The sequence below is a fragment of the Balaenoptera borealis genome, assembly GCF_965194805.1.
Source record: "Balaenoptera borealis genome assembly, chromosome: 7".
NCBI lineage: Eukaryota > Metazoa > Chordata > Mammalia > Artiodactyla > Balaenopteridae > Balaenoptera > Balaenoptera borealis.
Window position 1 is genome coordinate 127,099,757 of NC_138864.1, and position 25,221 is coordinate 127,124,977.

At 40.7% G+C, this 25,221-nt stretch overlaps 1 protein-coding gene across 6 annotated transcripts in view; it reads left to right on the top strand.

The window, feature by feature from the left end:
• The window catches only part of DPP6 (dipeptidyl peptidase like 6), a 1,033,290-nt gene that overhangs the window by 729,814 nt on the left and 278,255 nt on the right, over positions 1-25,221 (top strand). For all 6 annotated transcript variants that reach the window (XM_082398944.1, XM_082398943.1, XM_082398945.1 and 3 more), the window contains exon 5: positions 15,270-15,344. In XM_082398944.1, coding sequence (XP_082255070.1) covers positions 15,270-15,344 — 75 coding nt within the window. The remainder of the gene's footprint in view (positions 1-15,269; positions 15,345-25,221) is intronic.

Genomic DNA, 25,221 nt, shown 5'->3' on the forward strand with positions numbered 1-25,221 from the left:
GTAATGATAATGAAGTAATTCAAATAAAGGGAAGGTTGGTGTGTGAGATGTCTCCAAAATTTTTCATAATATTTGGTTTTCCCTTTACTTAGGACTTCTTTTAAACAAGGCGAAAACTTAAGGTTTTCTGGCCTGTTTTGGACAAGTTGTTATGAATTTTAGCATCTCATCTTTAAATCTCTCTTCTTGAACTCCAAATGTTTCCCTCGATTACAGTGTACAGTAATAAACAACTGCTACTCTCTGCTTGTTCCCACCCACTTGTACAAGTAAGTCTGTAGTATTTCAGGACCTCTGATTTGGTTTTCAAGAGGCTTTTTCTTGTCACTGGCTCTCCTCCATTTCTGCTGACCCAGGCTTCCAAGAGTGTGAGGGATAATGGGATACACTCTCCGAAGAGTTTGATGCCTCTCTTTTTATTTGTTTTGCTCATCACTGTATTAAAAACATAAAATTCTAACTGAGTAAATTTGAAGATTGAATTGGCTTTATTCAGTGATTTATGAATCGGGCAGCATCCCATTGAGCAGGTAGAAAGGAGCTGTGCGGAGCTGTAAAAAATGCAAGAACTTTACAGGCAGGAGGGGGCAGAAAAGGGAAGTTTCTAGCTAAGAGTGGATTGTTTCAGGCAGGGTCACCTTCCTTTTGGGGGAAGGTGGGGGGGGGGGTCACCCCTCTAGTGCTGACCAGGTAATTCCAGATCTGTTGGTGAAAGGTCCCATTCCTGAGAGAGGCTGAAACTGCAATTAGGTTAGCTGTTAAGTCTTGGTTTGCTGACGTGGGACTTAGCACAAGTGACTCCATTTGGGGTTTGTTGTTTCTTTACTAACAACTGTATCTCATTCCTAGCTCTTAACCCCAGTACCTAGATACTTGCTGGTGAATGGATGACCAGACCAGTGAATTCAGAATTTCAGAGAAGTTCTTTATAATGAGAGACAGGCAGAGAAATGGCAGTTCTACCACCCAGTAAGTTTTGAACTCTTGCAGGTCTGATGCCCAAATCAAGCGTGGGAACGTGAACAGTGAGACTGAGTGAAAACACAGCAGTTCTTTGTGTTTCTGTTAGAGAAACACTGGTGGGAGACAGAGGACAAAGGAAGGAGACACAGGACTGGAGTGACCTCAGCTGGGGGCGGGGTTTCACAGTGTTGGGTGCTGCAGAGAGGTAGTCAGCAGGAGCAGGGGCTGTGTACGTCATCAGAGGCATGTTTTATTTTATTTTTTTGTTTTTATTGACGTATAGTTGATTTACAATCTTGTGCCAATCTGCTGTATGGCAAAGTGACTCAGTTATACACATATAGACATTCTTTCTTTATATTCTTTTCCATTACAGTTTTATCACAGGATATTGACTCTAGTTCCCTGTGCTGTAGAGTAGGACCTTGTTGTTTATCCCTCCTATATATAATAGTTTACATCTGCTAATGCCACACTCCCAGCCCTTCCCTCTCCCACCCCCCTCCTCCTTGGCAACCACAAGTCTGTTCTCTATGTCTGTGAGTCTGTTGCTGTTTCATAGATAGGTTCATTTGTGCCATACTTTAGATTCCACATGTAAGTGGTATCACATGGTATTTGTCTTTCTCTTTCTGACTTACTTCACTTAATAATCTCTAGTTGCATCCATGTTGCTGCAATCATCAAAGGCATTTTAGAAGAGGCTCTGCTTGCCATAACTTCTGGCAGCGTTGCTTCCTACAGTGGAAAGAAGAATGTTGTTGATGGGAATTCCCAAAGTTAGGCTAAAGTGGGGGTGAAGTAACTTTTCTAGGTGAAGAGGTGATCTTTTTTTTTTTCTTTTTGATTTGTATGTGTGTTTTATTATATATTAGTCTCTTAAATCAAATAGAAGACAAAAAGTGGAGCTACAAACCAAAGTTACAACAGTACTAGCTTTTCTCATCGCCCGTCTGTCTACTTTTACCAGAGGTCTTTATTTCTTCATAAGGCTTTGAGCTACTTGTCCAGGGTCCTTGACTGCAACCTAAAGAACTCCCTGTGGCAGGCGGGTCTGGTGGTTAAGAACTCTCTCAACTCTTGATTAACTGGGAATGTCTTGATTTCTCCCTCATTTTCGAAGGAAAGTTTTGCTAGATATAGGATTCTTGGTTGACGGTTTCTTTCCTTCAACACTTCAAGTACATTGAGTCATGCCATCTGGGCTCCGAGGCTCCTGATGAGAAATCTGCTCAATGACCTTCCTGGCAAACCTTCTCTCAGCTTCATAGACTTTCATAATGTACCGTATCATGTCTTATGCAACAGAACATTTTGTATAGTATCGTGAAGTCAGTTAAGTTGTAACGTTATTTTTTTTTTTAATTAGTTAATTTATTTTTGGCTGTGTTGGATCTTCGTTTCTGTGCGAGGGCTTTCTCTAGTTGCGGCAAGCGGGGGCCACTCTTCATCGCGGTGTGCGGGCCTCTCACTATCGCGGCCTCTCTTGTTGCGGAGCACAGGCTCCAGACGCGCAGGCTCCAGACGCGCAGGCTCAGCAATTGTGGCTCACGGACCCAGTCGCTCCGCGGCCTGTGGGATCCTCCCAGACCAGGGCTCGAACCCGTGTCCCCTGCATCGGCAGGCAGACTCTCAACCACTGCGCCACCAGGGAAGCCCAGTAACGTTATTTTGAGACCAGAATTTAAGGAAAAGGAATTGAACATTTCAAGTGTAGACATTATGAGGTCTCTAAAATTATTACACATTTTCAAACTAGAAATAAAAAGGCCACTGAAGTATCCTGCAGATTTTTATTTATAACAAAGTGAATACCAATATCTAATAACACACATAAAGAAAAATTTCTTTGGGATCCTTTTTCCTAAGTGTAAAGGGGCCTTGAACTCAAAAAGTGAGAAAACCACTGTGGTGTATCCCCAGCGGTGATGGGTCCATTTCTTGCTCTGACCTCAGAGTGCACCATTGTGATGTACTTCACAGAGCCCTATGAAAGAGAAAGGTGGGCCCAGGTTTTTGGTCCTTAGAGCCCAGGAAGCTGCTTTTGGTGACCTGACGGCCTTGGACCTACAGTTAGCTTGTGATTTCCTTGTTTCTGCCATTTTGTTGATTTTCGTTTCTCTTTTCTCTACTCTTTTTTATTTGTGTCGTTGTTCTTTCTACAGTTAGCATAGTGAGTATTGTTGGTATAGTTAATACTTGATTAGCATAGTTAGTGTAGTTAGTACTAGTTAGCGCTGTTGGTACAGTTAGCGTAGTTAGCGTTGTTAGTAGAGACAACATACTTAGCCCTGTTAGTACAGTTAGCATTGTTAGTTAGCGTAGTTAGCGTTGCTCGGTAGTGCTGTCAGTCAGTGTAGTTAGCAGATCACCAGGATGCAGGGCCTCACAGCCAGATCTGCTGGCAAGAAGGCTCATATTGAGGACTTCCAGATCCTCCACACCATTGGTGAAGGCACCTTCGGTAAAGTGAAGTTGGCCCGGCACATTCTGACCGGGACACAGGTGGCTGTGAAGGTCATAAAGAAAAGGCGTCAGAGCTTCTCAAGTGTCCAGGCAATTTTCCGGGAAGTGTGCAGTCTGAAGGCTCTGAATCACCCCAATATTGTAAAACTGCTGGGGGTGATTGACACAGAGGAGACATTTTTCGTGGTGATGGAGTACCTCAGTGGGGGGGACATGTACCGGTATTTGAAGATCCATGGCCGTATGACAGAGGCGCAGGCCCGAGGCCCGTTCCAGCAGCTGGTCTCCGCCCTGCAGCACTGCCACTGGAGGGGCATCGTGCACCGGGACCTGAAGCCACTGAGCCTCCTCTTTGATTCCAAGATGAATATCAAACTTACAGACTTTGGCCTCAGCAACAAGTGTGATGACATTTTCCCACTGAACACGATCTGTGGCACACACCCTTATGCTGCCCCGGAACTCCTCCTGGGGCAGAGCTCCAGCGGCCCTGCGGTGGACGTGTGGGGCTTGGGAGTAGTGCTGTACACCATGGTAACTGGGTCCCGGCCCTTTGTGGGAAAAGACTCCCAGGAGCTGCGGAAGCAAATCCTACAAGGGCAATACCCCATCCCACCTTATCTGTCTTTGCAGATAAGGGATCTGTTACAAAAAATGATTGCCCTCAACCCCAGTGACAGAGGCACCTTACCTGACCTCATGAGGCATCCATGGGTCAACATGGGCCAGAAGGAGCCACTCCAGCCACCCTGTGAAGAGGACCTGGAGGTGACAATGGGGAGGACTCCGGGCTTGACTTGCGACCAGATCCAGGACATTGGGACAGGCAGTGTGAGCTCCGTGAAACCCAAGGTGGGGGTCTCCATCATAACTGTGAAGCCCTTCTCTTCCGGGGACCTCAGTGACAGTGAACTTGAGCTTTCTCCGAGCCCTGTGGTGTCCTCCCTGCAAACCAGGTGGCTCTACCACAGAAAAAATGTGCCGCTGCAGGAAGACCAGCAGGCAGGGCAGAAGACCGGTGAGTCTGCCTGTCCCCCACCCAGCCTGGAGGCGAGGACTGCCACCCCCAGCCCAGCCCCCCAGTGTGGCACTGGGACATCCACCTCCAGCAGCAGCAGCAGGATTGGAGCCCCAGAGGGAAGCAGCTGCCCCCTGGGTGTGTCCTCCCACGCTGGGCAGCCTGAGAGTGTGTCCTCATCCACTCTCTCTGGCCAGAGCCAGAAAAAGCAAGGGGTGGCTCGGAGAATCTGGACCTTTATTTTGAAACATCTTTGTTGCAAGCTGCCCAGCATGAGGCGTCATAATAAAGTGAGCCCATGTGAACCCCATGGATGACCGAGGCAGGAAGGTCAGGCCGCCGCGCTCCCTGCGGCCCGGTGCAGGGGAAGAGGAGTGTGTTCTCTGCACGGCCTTCAGAAGCATCGTATCCAAGACCCTGGCCAGCTCAGAGGATGGTCCGGAGCAGCCCGGGCGACCGAAAGCGAGGCCACCGTGGCTGCAGGTCTGCCCCTCAACCCCCACCTGGGTGAAACTTGAGAGACTGGACTGTCATTCCTGGGGCACATCTCCCCTCCCCTACTCTTCTGTCTTCCGTGTTGGTGGGGGAGGGGGATAGTTCTTGTTCCAAGAACTCCTTGGTTCTTCCAATTCTAGTTAATAAACTTGATGCTCCAGAAAAAAAAAAAAAAAAAAAGTGTCCTCTTAGAAATCATTTAATCTTGTCAGTGTTTGGCTTTTGTTTTATCATTACTAATCTTGTGTATTTAGTTTTTTTTTTTCCTTTATGAGGAGATTGTTTTCACAAAACAGCCTATGGATATATTGATGCTTTGTACTCCTCATTTACCTTCTATTACTTGATAATTTGGAGCTTCTATCATTTTATCTCTCTCTCTCCCACCAATGGCCACCTTTCTTTCTCTGCATTCCTAATCACATACATATTTATGTAGTACAAGAAAACAAGACACAACCGTTTAGTTATGCATCTCACCAGAAACAGGCCTATAGTTTTATATATGTGTGTGTATATATATATATATATATATATATGGAATCCTCATATATGTAGACCAATATTTTTTGAAGTCAGAATAATGTTATTAAAAAATTGTGTTATTGATAACTAAATAGCCCTAAATAATGCAAAATGTAAACTATACACCAATCTCACTAGTGAGCATAAATGCAAAAATTGTAAATAAAATATTGGCAAGTAGAATTCAGTCATGTATCAAAATCATAATGTGCTCTGAACAAGTAAGGTCTAATCATGACAATGATGTCATGAAATCAATCAACAAAATTAATTACAACTGCAAAATAACAGAAAAATACTTATGATTATATCACAAGATGCTGAAAGGCCATCTGGTAAAATTTATCAACCACTCCTAATAAAAACTCCAGGTAAGATAAGAATAAAAACTGCTTAAATATGGTGAAGACTATTTATCACAAACCAACTAGCAGTGAAAACATTTCTAAATGGCAAACAATAAAACCATTTCAATTACAGTCAGGAAGGAATAGTCAACATCATCATTAATATTTAATATGTTCTTAGAGATCATGGGAAATGCAGTATACAAGCAAACTACATGATTGGAATAGGAACTGGGAAAAAATTATATCCCTTTTTCTGATAACATAATTCTATCTTAGAAAACCTAACAGAGATTAGTTTTTAAAAACTACTGCAGTTAATGAGAAAATTTATTAATATGGCTAAATACAAAAATACATAAATAAATCAATACCTTCTCTCTTCATTAACATAAGTATCTAGAAGTAGAAATGGAGAAGATACTCCATTCACAATAAGAACAAAAACTATAAAAAGACCTAGAATAAATCTAAGAACAGCATAAGAGAATAAGCAAACTATAAAATCTTGTTGACGATTTGGGAAAAAAAATTAAAGATACAATGTAATCTTAGGTGAGAATATAGTATTTAAAATGTTAATTCTCTTACGATTGATATAAAACTTTAACATAATCCTAATTAGAACTTTGAAAAAAATTAGTGTTGAACATTTGATAAAATATTTTAATTGACATATATGAGAATAAACACCTGAATGTAGCCACAGAAAGTTTCAAAATATATGGTAACATGTACTCCTTTACCTGATACTAAAACACATAATAAACACATTGTACTCAACTCAATCACAGTAATAACTAATACTACTAATAATAGCTGATAGCACCAGGCATTGTAATTACGTCAATTGAATTTCACATCAACCATGATATTATCTCCATTTTACAGAGGCCCAGAGAAGCTAAGAAATGTTCTAAATTTCACATAGTAAATGTTCCAAGCAGAGTTTGACTCACAGGCTCTTTGACCCCAAAGTATAAGCTTAAAACCATAAAATTTTGCATAGGAATAGCCTAGAGAGCAGTAAAAGACCAAATAATTCAGAAGTGGGTTTCAATATAAAGGGTATTTGATATATAAAAATCATTGGGGGAGATGATCACATAATTAGAAAACAATATGAGCATAACTTAACTCTTTATCTACAAGGAAATAATGTCTCATTTCACAGGCATACAAAATTAATTTCCAATTGTATTAAAGATATAAATGTTGAAAAGAATCTATCATTTGGTTTAGTACAAAAGAGAAAATTTTTTAAATGGGAAATCCAGAAGCTCTAAAAAAGATAGCCTTATTTAATTTACCATAAAAGAGCTTTAAGTTTCAAAATTTAAAAAGGCAGAATTGGAAAAATAATGGACAATATTTGCAATCCAGGTAACAAATAAAAGGCTAATATCTACAGTCTACAAGGAGCTCTTTCAAATTGATCAGAAAAAGACAAATAATCTAAAATAGACAAAACATTGCAGGAACATCCCTCAGACAAACCTGAAACCAAAGCCTACTTTGCTTGGGAAAATGTGTCTTTGATTCATAGTCTTGGTGCAAATGTTTAGGAAATGTGCTAAGTGAGTTTTGCATCCATTATTTGCACCTGGTGAAAAGGTGGACATACAGCCTATAATTTTCACACCCAGGGGGCATGGGGACTGAGATTGTTAAAAATGAGTGAAACTCTACCTAAGAATGGCAGTGATGAGCTTCTCAAACAGCCTAATGAAATTCTACCTGTCTCAAGTAGTATCACTGGCAGCTGACCCTCCATCAAGAGATGTGACCTATGATGGTTTTCAGGTGTAGAAAGTTGCACTCTTTGCTGGCTTCTCTTGGTGTTATCTTTGTACCAGTAACATTATTGCCACTCTTATAACAACTGAGGATATAGTCATTCATTTATTCAGCAAATATTTACAGAGATTCTATTAAGTGCCGGTCACTGTTAGGCACTGGGAATACAATATGACAAAACAAACTAAAATTCTCTTCTCGACGTTTGGTCCTGGCTATGAGAGTATAAGATGATCATTCTTATACTCTCCTAACACAACTGTAGAACAGGGTAAAATATAGGGTAAAAATACAATTTTCATACATTGGAAAACAGGCAGCTCACACGTGTGATCACTGAGAAAAGGAAAACAAATTAAATGAACCAAACAACCAGCTGATCTTCTGCATGAATGTTCTTGCTGGACTTCAGCACAAGGAGGAAGACAGAAGTCCTTCAGTCTTGCTGAGTTAAGGAGAAGATCAGAGTTCATGTGGAAAAAAGATGGCTGCAATTTATGAAACAGACAACCCAAGAGGAGGAAGCTAACTAGAGGATACTTGAGAAATCTGCATAGTGTTCTCTTTGAGACTTTGGTTAATTGTTGATCTTTATTTATAAAACGTGAAACACCACAAGGCAGGACAAAATAAAGTTTCAAGTAAAGAGCAATTATAGGACACTTTAAGAGGAAAAATTCCCAGAGCTCATACATCACCAGGGATCATTTAAGTGTCTCCTGGCCATGAGATATTAAGCAGAGACTCCAGAAGAGCAACTCCTTAAGAATGAGGCTCACCTAGCCCCAAAAATCATGGTTATTGTAGAACAGCCTTTAAAACATCTTCAAAACAAAACTGAAAGAACTAAATTAGTCCACAAGTAATTAACTGCCTGTCATAAAAAGTCCAGCATTCTTTGAAGGAGCACAAAAAAAATCCAAGATTCAACAAGAGAAAATTCAAAATATCTGGTGTTATTTCTTAAATTACTATATATACAAAGAGGCACAAAAATGTGACCCATAATAAGGAGAAAAATCAGTCAATAGAAACAGACCCACAAATAACAGAGATAATGGGATTAGCAGAAAAAGACATTAAAACTGCTAAGATAAATATGTTCCAAATGCTCAAGAATACAAAGAAAACCATGAATATAGTGAAGAGAAATTGAAGATTGTAAAGTACCCAAATAAAATTTCCAGAGATGAAAAATAAAATATAAAAATTTAAAAGTCCAGATTAATAGCCGATTAGACACCATGGAAGGAAAAAGTAAATTAAACTTTAACTAATAGCAATACAAACTATCCAAAATGAAGAACAGAGAGGAAAAAAGACCTAAAAAAAACCCAAACAGAGTTACAATGACTTGTTGAACAATATAAAATGGAGTAAGATACTTGTTATTAATGCCCCAGAAAGAGAAGAGAGAAAAGACAAAACACACTTTTGAAGAAATAGTGACTGAATTTTTACCACATGTGGTATAAAAATTCAATAAACCCTGACCATAATAAACATAAAGAAAACCACACCAAAGCAAGTTACACTATGATAATCAAGTTTTGAAAACCAGTGAAAAATAGAACACCTTAACGGCAGCCAAAGCAAAGAGACATTTGTACAGAAGAACAAACATAAGTGTGACAACAGACTCTTCACCAGACGCTATGCAAGCCAGAAGAGAATGGAGTGACACCTTTAAGGTACTGGGAGAAAAATAAAACTGTTAATCTAGAATTCTATATGCAGCAAAAGTACCTTTCAAAAATAAAGATAAAATAAAGTATTCAGAGATAAAATCTAAGATAATTCATTGGCCATGTACCTGCACACTGAGAAATTTAAAGGACATTCTTTGGAGTAAGAAAGTTTTTACCAGATGAAAAGTTGGGTCTACATAATAAAGTGACAAGTGCCAGGAATGATAAATATGGTCAATGTGTGGCTAGGCTTTTGATGGAAATTTAGGTAAAATGAATTAACTAGTTCTGAAAAAAAATACATCTATCTTTTTATAAAAGGGTTCTTTAAATGTGAAATATATCCAGCTCCTCTTAATGTTATGTAACCTTATGTAAGATTTCTGAACCTTTTCTCCTACTCTAAAAATTGACATAAGAAACACCAACATACACACCTAAAATCTTTGGAACACGTTGTAACTTTCTCAAGCATGTCACACAGGGGCAGAAAGCTGATCCAATATAGAATGGAAAATAACTGCAGTATAAAGGACAGATTTTCCTCATATCCCCATGTTCATTATGTACACAAGCTCCCCTTATTACTCCTAGAGGATTTTAAGATTAGTTTTAAAAAGCAAGACCCAATTATAAGCTATCTATGATATCAACCTTAAATATAAAGACATAGGTTAAAATTAAACGGTTGTAAAAAGATATACCATGCAAACACTAACCAAAGTAAAGCTTGAATGGCTATACTAATATCAGACAAAGTAGACTGCAGAGCAAGGGATATTACCAGAAATAAAAAGAAAGATTTCATAATGATAAAGGAGTCAGTTCATTAAGAAGACAGGAGAATCCTGAAGGTGTATTCAACTAGCAACAGAGCTACAGTTCTTCAACAATTGCTTGAACCAAAAGCAGAAATGGACAAATCCACAATTGTAGGTGGTGATTCAAACAATCCTCTCTTAGTAATTGATAGAACATGTAGAAAAAAAGCTTAGTAAGGATACAGAAAGTCTTGAAAACACAATTAACCAACTGACCTGACATTTGTAGATCACACCACTCAACAGCAGAGTACATATTCTTTCTGAGTGCACATGGGATATTTACCACGATAGACCATAGTCTGGGCCATTAAAATAGCCTCAATATATTTCAAAGCTTGGAAATTATACAAAGTATGTTCTCTAACAAATACAAAATTAAACTAAAAACCGATAGCAAAAAACAAAATCTGGAAAATATGCTGATGATTAGAAATTAAACACCATACTTCTGAATAAAAAATTGGCCATGGAAATTAGAGAATAGTTTGAAATAAATGAAAATAAAAATACATAATATCAAAATATATGGTATGCAGCTAGGCAGAATACTTAAAGAGAAATTTATAGCTTTAAGTGCTTATATCTAACCTTTCACCATAAGAAACTAGGGAAAAAAGAAGAAAAAGTAAACCTAAGTACACAAAAGGTAATAAAGAGAAGAAATCAACCATATAGAAAACAGAAAAAATAGAAAAACTAAAGAATACTCAAAGCTGTTTTTTGGAAAAGATTAATAAAATTGATGAAGAACGAAGACAAAGGACAAAACAACCAATATCAGGAACAGAGGTGAGACCATCACTACAGATATTACAAGGATAATAGAAAATATTTTCAACAGCTTTCTATCAATAAATTTGACAATGCAAATGAAACAAATAAATGCTTGAAAGACACAAATTATCACAGTTCACTGAAGATGCAGCTGGCAATCTGAATAGTCCTATGTTGACATAAAAAATCTAATTAATAGTTTAAAACCTCCACATATAGAAAATTCAAAGCCCAAATGTTTTCACTGGTGAATTCTAGCAAACATTTAAGGAAAACATAATACTGATTCTACACAAACTCATAAAACAAATAGAAGAAGAGGAGGAATAATTTCCCAAATTATTTCTTGGAGCAGCACTACTCTGAAATAAAAACCAAGCAAAGATATTGCCAGAAAAGAAAACCACAATTTTCCCCATGAACACAGGTTCAAAAATACTCAACAGAATATTAGCAAATCACATCTAGCAATATATAAAAGGGTGACACAACATGGCCAAATAGAGTTTATCCCAGGAATGCAAGTTTGGTTTAACATTTAAAAATCAAACAATGTAATTTACCATATTGACAGATTTTAAAAAGCTAAACAACCTAATCAGCTCTCAATAATGTAGAAAAAGCAACTGAGAAAATGCAACATTCATTATAACATTCAACATTTATTATAAAAACTCTGAGGAAACTGGAAATAGATAAGAACATCTTCAACCTGATTAAAGGCATCTACAAAAAAAATGCACCACTAATATCACACTGAATAGTGAAGAGTGAATGCCTTCTTCATAAGATTGGAAAAAGGTGAGGTGTCCACTCTCATGACTTCTACACGGCATCATACTGGCAATTCCCTAGAGTGTAATTGACTATAAAAAGAAGCAAAAAGCATCCAGTTAGGAAAGGAAGGAGAAAACTCTCCACAGGGGAGAAAAATGATTATGTAGAAACTTCTAAGGAATCTACCAAAAAATACCCACAATTAATGTAATTTACCAAGGTTGCAGACCATAAGGTCAGGGTACCAAAGTCTGTTATATTTCTGTAAGCAATAAACAACTGGATATTGAAATTAAGATATACATGTGTATTTTATTTATATGTATATGTGTAAAATATCAATAATACTAAATACTTAGGGATAACTTTAACAAAATATGGACAAGATCTGCGTGCTGTAAACTACAAAACATGACCAAGAGAAATTAAACATTCTTTTTGGAGAAAGCCCTCCTTTCAAGGAGCTTACATTCTAATGAAGGAGACAGGAAATAAATAAATAAATGTAAAATATATTTTATTTTAGATAATTATTATTCTAGGGAAATAAGGAAAGAGAGTTATAAAGAATTAGAGCCCAGCCTGTTAAAGTTTGTAGATATAATGGCTATTCAAGGACATGGAAGTCCTCACGCAAAAGGTGACTTTTGAGAAAAAAGAAGAAAGAAGTGAAAATCTAGAGTTTCAGGTAGAGAGAAGAGCAAACACAACGTCCTTGAGACAGCAGTGCCTGGCTTGCTCTGAGAAGGTGTGGACACTGGTGAGATGGGAGAGAGAGCTGATGGGAACCCTGGCCAGGCAGGGCTACTGCTCAGTCAGAACTTTGACTTTTACTGTGAGTGTGATGGGAGGCTGTGTGGGTGGGCTTCAAGCAAGGCGCAGTATCATGATTTACATATTTAAAAGCTGGCCCTGGCCCCTGTGGCTAGCACAGACTGCAGTGAGGCAAAGACAGAACCTGGGGATGCAGCTGGAAGGACACTGCAATAGCTCAAGAAAAAAAGGCCCATGCCTTAGACTAGGGTGGTGGCAGCAGGGAAGGAAGTGTTCTGAGTGTCCTTTAGTGGTAGACCAGCAGGGTTCTCTGATCAACTGGATCTCAGGTGTGTAAGACAGAGAGAAAGAAAAGATGGCTAAGAGTTTGGCCTGAGCAACTGAGTGAATGGGGTTGCAACATCTGAGATGAGCAAGAAGCTGCCAGGAGCTGCAGGGGGAGGGGATGGGATGTGAGGGGCTTGGTTTTATGCACGTTGACATGAGGTGCCCATTTGATATCCAAGTGGAGAGATGTCAGGGAGGCAGTTAGATAGATGAGTCTGAAGGTCTAGGTCAAGTCCAGACCAGGTTGGGAGATCTGGACAGAGACTTCACTGTTGGAATCCTCAGCAGGTACATGGATTTTTAGCCATAGAAGAGTAAAGAGGTCCAAATAGTGAGTGTTGGACACTCCAGGATTCAGAGGTCAGAGGAACCATGGGGACCTGCAAAGGGGCATGAAAACAAGCGGCAAGGGAAGTAAGAGAGAAACCAGGTGTACCCTGGCCACCAAGTGAAGACGGGGTTTGGGAGGAGACAGTGGTCAGTGGCGCCAAGTACGGTGAGAGCTGAGGAATTAGCATGACATTTAGCGACTGAGCCTCTGGTAACCTTGAGAAGAGGGGTCTTGGTCGAGGTGGGGTGAAAACATGATAGGAGCGAGCTTAAGAGAGAATGGGAGAAAACTCAGCATAGGAAATACTTACAAGGAGATATGGATAGACAGTTCTCTGAAGGTAAAATCCACATTGCCTAAAACATCTCCAGTGGGGGTCGAATGTAAGCAGAGAAATAAACTAAGCTATCAGTGAGGCACCACTTCACACCCATCAGAGGGTCAAGATGGAAGAAAATACAGTGACTTCTTGCTGCCAAGGAAGGGAAGAAAGGGGGCATTCCTACATCCGTAGAGAGAGTGTTCATTTCAAGAACAATTTTGAAAAGAAATTTGGCAATATCTATTTAAATTTTTAAAAAACTTATACATCATCAATTCTCCCCTTAGAAATCTACCCTGTAAAATAATTAAAATAATCATACACACACCAGTAAAGATATATGGATGAGGACCCTTATTACAACATTGTGTGTAATAACAGCAGACTGGAAACACGTCACAGTTGACCCTCATCATTCACGGCTTCCATATTTGCAGATTCGCCTTGTGCTAAAGTTTATTTGTGACCCCCAAGTTAATACCCAGGGTGCTTCTGCAGTCATTCTTGGACACGTGCATAGTGGCAGAATATTGGAGTTGTCCATTGTCTTCTGGTGTCAAATCTCATACTATAAACAAGTATTCTTTTTGTGGTCTGTGTAGTGCCAAGTTTTTCACATTTTTTTGCTTTTTATTGGTGATTATGCTTTTTAAAATGGCTCCCAAGAATAACGCTGAAGGCCTGTCTTGTGTTCCTAAACTCAAGAAGGCTGTGATGTTGTTTACCTTACAGAGAAAACACGTGTTAATGAGCTTCATTGAGGCACAGGCTATAGTGTTGTTAGCCGTGAGTTCTGTGTTGATGAAAGCAATATATACTCAGTAAGACGTCTTCAAACAGAAACACACCTAAGACAAGGTTATGTATTGACTGGTTGACAAAAACACTGTGACCAGAGGCTCACAGGCACCTAACTCTGCATTCCCCTAGGAACAGGATTTGTGGAGACTTTCTAGAATGTAACTACCATGAATAACAAGAACCTTCTGTAACTACCCTTTAGTAAGGACTGAGTGAATGAAGATATAGCCACACCATAGAATAGTATGCAAGCTTTAAAGAGCAGTAATTCAGGCTAAACCTTAAGTTATTGTTACGTGAGAAAACTAAGGTGAGCGTTGTGTAAGGTGACGTCATTTTTAGCTGTAGTTATACATCTAATGCTTGCGTGTGGTCCTATGATCGTTTGTAGAGTGATACACGCCAAGTTGACAATATAAGGCTCGCTCTAGTGGGTGTGAGGGTCTGTACAGCAGTGGGAGTGCATCAGAGAAGACGGGCAAGTTGAAGGGAAACACAGCATTTTCGATGATTTCATTTATGTAAAATTCCCTGTGTGCTCTGAAGAAATTTGAAAGAAAAAATGATAGCCCTCTATCCACTGACTTGTGGGTCAGAATCCATGAAGGTGAAGAGCACGTTGCCAAATCATGTGTGGAGTGTGATTCTAGTTTAGGAACAAATCTGCTTAATATAAGTTCTAAGTATAAGAATGAGCAAAGGAAAGTGTGTTTAAAGATACAGAGAGATTGGGAGTCTTGTGTGAAAAGGTTATTTGTTTTTATGTTTATTTCTACTGATTTGTTTCAGCAGATACAATATGTTTTGTTGAAATTTGAAAAAACTACAAATAAAATGTAAAATAGCATTAATTAACTGAACACTATTTGGTTAACAAAAAAAGGATATAGCCATTTTTAATAGACTTTAGCAAGTTGGCTCCGTACTGATTTTATTAGCAAATTTTGAAAATGGCGCCACAGGCACAGTTTCACTACAAGATTTTGAGTTATGTTATACGTAATACTTTAAAATTCTTTGTTCTTTGTTTTTTCTTTTAGGAATCGTTAAGAGCTGTGAGATACGAAATATCTCCAGATAGAGAGTATGCTCTTTTTTCATATAACGTGGAACCAGTGAGTACTACTCTTTTCTATTTGTAAAAAAAAATGTTTCTTTATGCTAATACCTTATTAAGTATTTTTCCTTGAATCTCTATTCTTAGTGATCTTTGAATCCTGTAGTAGTTGGTGGGTCCCGCTTAGTCTCTTTCTATACCACACTGCCACCTAGGAGAGAGGAAAGGTATGAAAATCTTTTTGGCAGAGAAAAAAAGAATCACTACTTTTAGGGCCTATTTCATAGGATTTTCTTGGTGAGAAGTTGTCTTTTTATAGAGATTTATTTTACCCTTTCGGGCAATTATTTTTCTTGCCATTTTTCTCAGTCACGCCATACATTCTATCCTAAGAACTAAAAGTGAATGCCAGGTTCTCCCTAAATTAAAATCAGCTGTTATTGATAGCCCAGCCATCACAGTATTCTAGAGAAGACTTGAACTATCACTTTCATTATATAAACCCCTGTTTTAAGCACTTTCTATGTGAGTCTCCCATAAAATTTCACCAGAATTTTGTATAAAATCTCACCCTGGTCTTTAGTGGCAGCCTGAAACTCAGACTTTTTTTTTTAACATACTAATATTTTAGAATTCATTTTGGCTCTTTAAATGAGCAAGAAGGTGAAAGGTATTTGTGTAAGTGAAACAGATGTTCAGCTTGTAAGAGATAGCAGCTTTAGAAATGTGCATCAGTGGAACTTTATTCTCTGGCAAATAAAATGTAGAATTCCACTGCCTTTCTAGTTCCTTTGAGACTATTCTAATTAGAGTTTGGTGAAGCTTCTGTGAGATGTTATGGTACCTGCGTCATCATTCAGGGCTGAGTAGCTCCTTGGTGAGTTTGAGAGAATCTTCTTCCCCTGGCATGAGACAGCCCAGCTTGTTAAGTTACATGCCAACGAGGAAGCTGGGGTGTTTGCATAGAGATGCAACTCTAATTCTAGAAATTTTAGAATTTCTTCTAAAAGTTACTTGTTGACAGCTGGATTATTTCTTGGAGATTTCAGTCTCCATTAAAATTTCAATTGGAGAGTTATTCTTCCAAAAGTAGATCTTTTTTTAATTCTCTATCTTAAATTTTCTGTTTACTAGTTTTTTTTAATGTCCGTTCTGTAAAAGTTTTCTTTTTATCCATCTGAAGCCTTCGGAACAGCTGGCCAGCTTTATCTGTTTGATCAGGGAAGTCAGGGAGCGTAATGCACTGGAAACCAACTTTAGCCTTGGGAGTCTGCGCACCCTACACCCAGCCCTACATACCTCTAAGCGTGACGTCCATGCTCAGAGTATTGCAGCTCCTTTCACCACCCATGGAAGCTAGCAAAAATGTAACCGCCACCCCTGAATAAGAGGAAAATCCCAGTAGATATTTGAAGGACTTTTCATAGGAATGGGGTGATGAATTTGTTCTGGGTTGCTCCAGGGAGACAAAACCAACACCTGAGTGAGAAAAGCATAAAAAGACAGATTTCGGGTCATCTTACCAGAGGATCTTTTAATGATGAGAGGATCGCAGCAGTGGGATGAGTTTACCTTGTTTGGTAATGAGCTTCCTGCTCCTCAAGACTTCAAAACAAAGTTTTATATTTGTTCTTCAGAATCTTTTAGAAGAGATTCTCCTATCTGCTCATTTGGAATACGTTGATCTAACCTAGGACCCTATGTTCTGTCCATCGTAGAATTCTCTACCATCCTCCTCCTTTCTCCCAATGCTCCTCTGGAAACTGCGCCCTGGGATCGCATTGCCACTGATAACCATTTAGGGAAAGAACATTTTACTAAATCTGAGTCTTCACCATGCAGAACGCTGGCTGTAAACAAGAACCTTGACTAACCCTTTCTCCCTGTGCACCGTCCCTTGGCCTTTGCAGTAGAACTGTGTTCAGTTTGTTTTCTCAACTGAGGGAAAATGTAAAAAATTTGGAGTGGATTCAGCTATATTTTAAACTATAAAAATGATTAAAGTATTGAAAAAGCGTGCTATGTAAAAAAATCTATAGAAATGGATACTTTTAACGTGAATCAAAGAAGTAACCCTTAATAGTTTTCAAGTACTGAGCAGTTACTGTACATATGATTATGCAAGCAAGTAGTCTGTATTGTGCATTTCTTCCTTTCAATTATTCAGACTAATTGCCGTGTTGCATCAGTTCCCAGCAGTTTGACATAAACTAGTTTTATTTGCCCATTTTTACGTTGTCAGCTGTTCAAAGAGCAGGGGGGTCTTTTTATCTCCTGTCCCTACGTGGCCCTCAGGACCTGGCCCAGGACCATGTGTGTATATTTGGTGCTGAACCGATATGTTTGTGGCATTATCCTCTCTCTGAACTTTTTAGCTCTGGATTAGGATTCAAAGTGACTTTATGTACTCTTAAGTCCTTGAAATTTTATCAAATATACAAAAAGATAAAATTATATCATGAAAGGAAGAGACCTTATTTGTGAAACATCTTAGTAACAGCCCATGTTTATTCTGGAAATGGGGGATCATGGTAATTAGCATACCTTTTTTTCCTACTAAACTCTTCTAATTTTATTAAATCTATAACCTAGTTAACATCCTTAAGCATCTACAAATTAGCTAATTTTAACTATGTCAACCCTATGCTTTTTTAATGGTCTCAAAAGTACCCTTTTTAAAAATGTAAAAAGTTATCAATTAGATTGGAGAAAGAGTAAACCCAAGCACAGTTTTCCATTTTTTTTTCCATTTTTCCAGGCATTAGATACCTATAGATTCATTAATGTCTCTGGAATTGGAAAATAATAAACAATATCATGTTTTATTTATGTGGCACCAGTCCTGTAGTTTGCAATATGTGTTTACATTATCTCATTTCTGCTGGAAAGACCATTCCTGCCCCAAAGAGCCAGTGTTTCCTAACTGAGTGTTACTTTGTTTTTTTATGTATAGAACTTCTAGCATTTCTCAATGTATAGCTTCTGAAGGGTTCTCTTGAAACCAAGCTAGACATTGGGGGGGATAGTAATTTTTTTACTTTTAATTTGAAAACTATATGAACTATACTTACTAAACTATACTAATAGGGGTAAATTTCCTTAAAACAAAGTTATCTAATTAGAGCAGCCATGTTCCTTCATATCGAAGTATATTTGGCAAATGTTAAAAGTTTCTAAAACTCTTTAAGGAGGAGGAAAAAAAATTTAAACTGTGGTATCTTAGAGCATGTACAAATATTCATACATTTTGTGACTTTCAAAGAGGAAAGAGAAATCATATCTGGAAAATGTTCTTCCTTAGAGATTATTTTCTGAAAGAGCCAGTGAATATTTGTGACAATTTTTGTTGCAGTGTTTAAAAGAGATAATCAGGGTGATTGTTCTTAAAACCTGTGGGACATTGTTCTGATCCCAATAAAATCTTACCCAACATCTGATCTAAATAAAATCCCAGTCACACAGTCATGGAATTAGCAAAGTGAGTTTGTGTATATCAGCTTATCTCTTTTAGCTACCTGTTGCTACATAACAAACTACCCCAAAATGTAGTGGCTTGAGGCAAACATTAACAATTTCACGGTTCCCGTGGGTCAGAAATCTGGGCTCAGGTTAGCTGGATCCTTGGATACCAGGTCTTTCATGGGCTGGAATCCAGGTGTCATCTGAGCTGCAGGCTCACCTCAAGGCTCGACTGGGGAAGGACTCGCTTCCGAGTTTACCTGTATGATTCTTGACAGGGTTCCATTTTTCATGGCCATTGAGTTTCTCATTGGCCCAGAGACTGTCCCCAGGTCCTTGCACCACGGGGCTCACCATGGGACAGAGCAGCAGGCAAGAGGAGACTAGACAGTGTCAGCAGGATGGAGGTCACAGTGTTTGTGACCTTATGTTCCCTCACTGTCACCAGAGTCCATTTGTGAGAAGTGAGTCCCTATGTCCAGCCCGCTGGGAGAGGGGATTCACAAGAGAGTGAACACCAGGCTGGGGGGATGGTTGAGAGCCTTTCCAGGAGCTTCCTATGACACCATCAGAGCCTAAGAAAGTAGAGCTGCTCATTTATGTTGCACTAAGTGAGCCTACAGTCTGCTGAAAGGACATGATATATCTGCTTAAAGAGTATAATGAGTTCCTTCCTTCCTTACGTGGCTCCCAAAGTTCCAAGAAGTTAGAGAAGCCAAGAGGTGTGATTATAGCCTCTAGAGAGAGCTCTGTTTGGGGCAGGAAAACCAAGTTCTCATCGGTCCTCTGCAAGTGACTTGCTGATGACCTAGGATGGCCCAGACTTCTGTGGTTCTTCTGTCAGAGAAATGGAGATGCTGTCATGTTCATTAGTGACTTAGGGATATTATGAAACCGACATGGAGGATCACTTAGCTATCTGGGTTACTGTGTAAATTAAATTCATGATATAAGAAGATGCCCAACCCAGACCTTGAATACAGTGGGGTTCTATCCATGTAATTTCTTGTTATTATTTTAGTTTTTTATTATTATATTTTCAAGCTTGGTGGAATGCTGTGTAAATCCAGGGAAGTGCAGTATTCCTATGATTCTCTTGGGAACCCAAATGAAAACATAGGATTTTTTTTTAATGCTAACTACTTCTGGAGTCTCAAATTTAGCAATAAAATTAGAATACAGTGAGAAATCATTAGGCCATTAAATGTGGATATATTTCTCTTGCATTACTGGTACATATTTTAAAGAGTTTTTTAAAGTTTTGTGCTGAAAAAGGAGAGTGCACAAAGAAATATTATTATGTTCTTTCTGTCTTCTAAGGATTGCATATTAGTCGTTAGTGATGATACCGCTTACTAGTTGGGGAAGTTAATCAAATCATTTGTTATTCTAAATACAGGCTCCTGAAGGTGGCATTCGCATCCATACCCAGGTGTCACTATTGTCAAGATTTTTAAAAATTTATTTTATTGAAGTATAGTTAACTTACAATGATGTGTTAGTTTAGTTTCAGGTGTACAGCAAAGTGATTCAGTTACGTGTGTGTGTGTGTGTGTGTGTATTCCTTTCCACTGTGGTTTATCACAGGATACTGAATGTAGTTCCTGGTGCTCTACGGTAGGACCTTGTTGCTTATCCATCCTACATAATAATAGTTTGCATCCGCTAATCCCAAACTCTCAGTCCCTCCCTCGCCCACCCTCCTTTTGTTAAGTTTTGTGTTTCTCAACCCTCCTTAGTAACCCCTGCCTGTGGTCCAGGGCACAGAGGCTCTGGAAATCCATGTGTGGGGCTTAATCAGCCTTGGGCACTTTTCCTTCCTACAGAGGCAGAAAGTGGCATTTTCCTTGCGTCTTTAGCACTTAAAAACTTTGAACCAAGTCACAGACCTTCTCTCTCTTTGCTTTTCTCAGAGATGGATGGTAGGTGCTGGTGACACAGACGAGTTTGTGGTCCCTTGGCTTCCAGCATCTTTCCTCCTCAGTGGAGTGGGGAGGGGTGCACAGCCCCTAGGTGCTCAATTCCCACCCCCCCGACAGGCATCCCGCTCAGACCTGAGAAAAGCTGATTTTATGCTGGAGCTTCTCACTGCAGGAATTTGAAGCCGTTTTCACATTTGAGAAATTGTTACCCTTTTCCTGCCCTTGTGGTGAGTTGATGTAGCCCATTTTGCCATCTAAGGGACCGTGAACTTTATACTTCACGTGGAGCTTGAAAAATAGCCAAACACGGACAAGTCTGATCGAGCCTGTTTGTTTTAAGGTGAACCGCAGCTGAATTCCAGAAACTCCAATGCAGCTGTCAGGGGGAGTTACCCATTTACCTATATCTATGAGAGTTAATTTTTAAAAATAACTTGAGGGTTTATAACCACAAGGGACTGGCTATAAATTATAGAACCCATACTTATGGACTGACATAACTCTATTACAAATCAATTCATGTAATTCTGAGTATATGAGTTCCTCTATTGCAACGAATGTAGTTATTGTTGTGTGCTTCTGATGTTTACCACCATCCAGCCCTTCCTCATTAGAAGAACTGATGAAATCTTTGCCCCGTCGTGACTAAGGGAAATGAGTTTCTTAATTCTTCTGCTGTTGATCTTTTCTGCATTGTCTGCCGAGCCTTTTCTGGGCCCGCCTCTGGGAACCAGCTGATCCCAGTGTTCTTGCTGGGTGAATCCCTTGCACATTTCCATGTGTCAAGGCTGAGGCCAGCATTGCAAGAAGGTCTCCGTCTCCCTCTGCAACTGCCCACAGGTCTAACTCTGGGGAGCAGGGTCTGGGGTCACCGGCATTTCTGCGGCCTCTGGGATGGTAGGAGGTGGGACACACTGCCTCCGGGGTGGATGCTGTCCCAGAACCGCCTGGAAGAGCACCTCAGACCCCCACCAACAGTTCTCAGAAGCCCCTTTGTTCTGTGATTAAATGCAGGGTCTCAATTCCAACCATCTTCCCTCCAGCAGCAGAATGTATAAGAGAAATTGCTCGCCTTGATTTGTTGGCACCTTGGTATTTTGCTCTTTAACTACTGAAGGCCCAGTTGTCTGTGATTCTTCCTCTGTTAGACCACTGAAAACTGTCGTATGCCTTTTGAAGTGTGTGTTCACATAGCTTGGGAAGCCCTGCTCGTGGTTGCACCAGGTTGTGAAAGTTCAGCAGTTGGTCAGAGTTCTTGGGAGACTCTGAGGTGATGCCACGGCTCTGCTCACTGTCTCAGGAGACAGTAAATTCGTCCTTTGCCAGAAGTTTGGTCGTGGTTGGTGATTTTTGTTTGTTTCTGAAATTAAAGCTTCTTAGCATGTTTTTGGTTTGTTTGTTGTTGTCGTTGTGTTAACACGAAACTGGTTCAAAACACACACACAACTTTGGTTTTTTGTTTTGTTGTTTATTTTTATGCATCATTCTATTCAAGTTTTAGAGCTAAATTTAAAAGCACAAAATTGGACATAGGAAAAATGCGACCCAAACGATGGTTCTTTTCTCAACAGAATGCAAACGTTGTTAAGGTAGTTGTGTGTGTGTGTGTGTTGTGTTGCTCTGGCTGGAGGGGAGAAAGAGTGTTGAACTGACCTGAAGCACTCTATGGGTCCAGAAGTGTAGTGATTAATATTGGGGGAGAGTGTCTGTAGGTGCTGGAAATACTTGTTTCCACCCTGGAGTGTCGTATAAAGAGGCTGTCCTGGCAGAGCTGCAGGCCGCAGGGAGTCCTAATGCGGCCGTGCCTGCAGGACTGGACGTGCAGTTTGAGTGGTTGTAACAACTGATAGCCTGTGCGCTCTGACCTGCGGCGTGCCCTCTGACCTGGCACGCCCGGCAATTAAGAGTAGCCCCTTAATTGACCTCTGTGCTTCTCCTCGGGCCCCTCTCCAGCCGGTCTCCCCAGCGTGGCCAGATAACCTTAAGACATCCGTAAATAGGATCACGGGGGTCTCTGTCCCCCTGGCTCTCACCTGGACTGGTGGCCTGCTCCAGTTCACAGAGGCCCCAGGCCCCACGCCACACACACCCCCGCCTGCTCTTCACAGCCATGTCGCCTCCTCTGTGGTTCCACCGTGCCACGCCCCTCCTGACCTCAGGACCTTTGAACTCACTGTGCCCCCTCCCACCCTCTCTGGAGCCTTCTTACCACAGGAAAGGGACACTTCGGGTGGAGGAAGAGGCTTGTTTGTCTGTAGGCAAAGTGGCGGCAGGATCATTGAGTTTCTTTTGATGCATCCTTTTATTTTTCCCAATAATGTGTAAGTGCGATGACAGGGGAGTGGGGGGTCTGAAGAGCCAAAAAGGACGAGCTGGCGTCTCAGCCCGCTGGAAGAAAGCCTCGCCTTGAACAGCTGGGGGATTAGCAGGCTCGTGGGGTTTGTCCCGATGAGGATGCCGTGAAGGCACACCGCCAGGGACGTGCTTGTCCCCAGGAGCACTTTCCTGCCCAATCCCCAGTCCCCTGGTGTCATCTGGGGCTGGAATTCGTCAGGCGAGTGAAATTGGGAGTTAAGGGTGTTTTCAAAGGAGTGATTATCGTGATGGACCATGGAAACTCACCTGCTCATGGAGGGAAGTAAAGCCAGGAGGGGCCATGGGTAGAAAGTGGGGGGGGGGGGTCTTTGGTCGGGTCAGAAACCTGGAGGGGAGGAAGGGTGAGCAAAGACAGCAGAAGGATCAAGTGTGCTTGTCAGAAAGCGCGTGTGAGATGCTGCAGGTCGTGCCTCATGGTGACAAGGTCAGTGGAAGAAAGAAAGACAGGTGAGGGGTCAGGGTGCTAACGGTATAGGACAGACGTACTGGAAGGTGGGGGGTGTGACCTGGGAGAGGAGGGAGGATTTAGGGGTGGGCGGGGGAAGGACATTTCTCCTACGTCTTCCAGCCCTTGGTACGTGGGAAGGTGCGGGTGAGATGAAAGAGATGCTCTGTTGAAGAGAGGGCGTTGTGACCCGCCGAGAGCCTGGCGTCAGCGAAGGCGGGGGGAGGAAGGGACAGCTTTCAGGAAGAGACCACTAGTCAAAGGGCGGGTGTCTCAGAGGACATGGTGGAGGGCTTGAGAAGCAGAGGGTGGTCCTGGCAGCGGATGCTGAGCGTCTGTGAAGAGAGGGTGCTGAGGAGGCGGCTGCGGCAGCTTCCGGGCGGCAGTGGTGGTGTTGTGCTGGTCCTTCCCAAAGGCCGCCAGCTGGAGGGGGTCTCTGCGCAATCTCCCTTAGCCAGTGACGTTGGGTAATTAGTGACTGAAGAAATGGAAATGAGAAGAGTGGGTTTTCGGAGGGACACCGGGGGTAGGAAAGAGAGAACATTTAATTGCTTTTATTATAAATGGCCATCATTGTAGTGTAGTGAGGGGAAAAAGAATGACTCAAATTCTTGGGAAAGATCTGTTCTTCATTCCAGTTTAGCAGTCCATTATTGTGGGTGAGCTCGTTAACAACAATTATAGGCAGAGACTCAGAGCTGATTAATGTGGAACCCAGCCGCTGGGCCTTCCAAACAACAATTAGGGCTCAGAGACTCTTACGGGGATCGTGATCTCTCCTTGGTGGTTAGAGCATTTTTATGTTACTTAAAACTTGAAGGAATTAATCATTGTTGTAAGTTAGGACCAATTCCATTTGTGATTTTCAGCTCCAACTGCCATCAAAGAAAATGATTTAACAATGTTATGAAGATGCCATTCAGAGTATTACCAATAGCACATACATCGCCATTTTAGTTCAGGGGTAAAATGAGACAACCCATTTCTAGAAGCAGGTTAGGACATGCTTTTGCTTTTTTTTCTAGGCAGCTAAACTTATTATTTTTATAATAACAGGTAGACTTTCTTGAATGTCATTTTCAAGAGTTTATTGGGTTGCCACTTCTTTCTTCGTGTTTCCCACAGTAAGTAAGCTGTGTAATTGGAAAAACCCTGTGATACACTCTGTGCATGATACAGCAAGTACCTAGGGAATTTGGAATTTTATTAAACAATAGGTTTTAATTTTCTGTAGTCTTTTTCCATCTTACTGGGTTTCTTTACTCCTGAGTGTTATTGTAGCAAAAAGCCTGAAAGCAGGAGAGGAAGTCTTCAGTGTTGCTCTGTCGTGTGGTAACGCACACGAATATCCAGACTCGGCGGGTTTTACTGAGGCACCTGCTGTGGTGGGACTTGCGGCCAAGCCAGGAACCACAGTTTTTGAATCTGTAGAAATTAATGAGCAGAAGCGGTGCGTTGCTTGAAGCATTCCTAAATTGGGTGCTACCCTGGGCCTTTCAGTGACTCGCCTCCACTGGATGGTAGTGCCAGCTTAACAGACAAAGTGTTGGTGTTTGCAGGATTTGTGTGTTTATGTGTGTGCGCTTGTGTGTACATGCGTGTGAAGGGGTAGTAAATAATTTCCACTAAAGGTGAGAGAGGAGAGGGGGAGTGTACAGTGTTATTCTTCCAACAACACCGCCATCTGTTGTATAATTAAGAAGTTATAAACTGGAAAGCTAGTCATCCTTTTA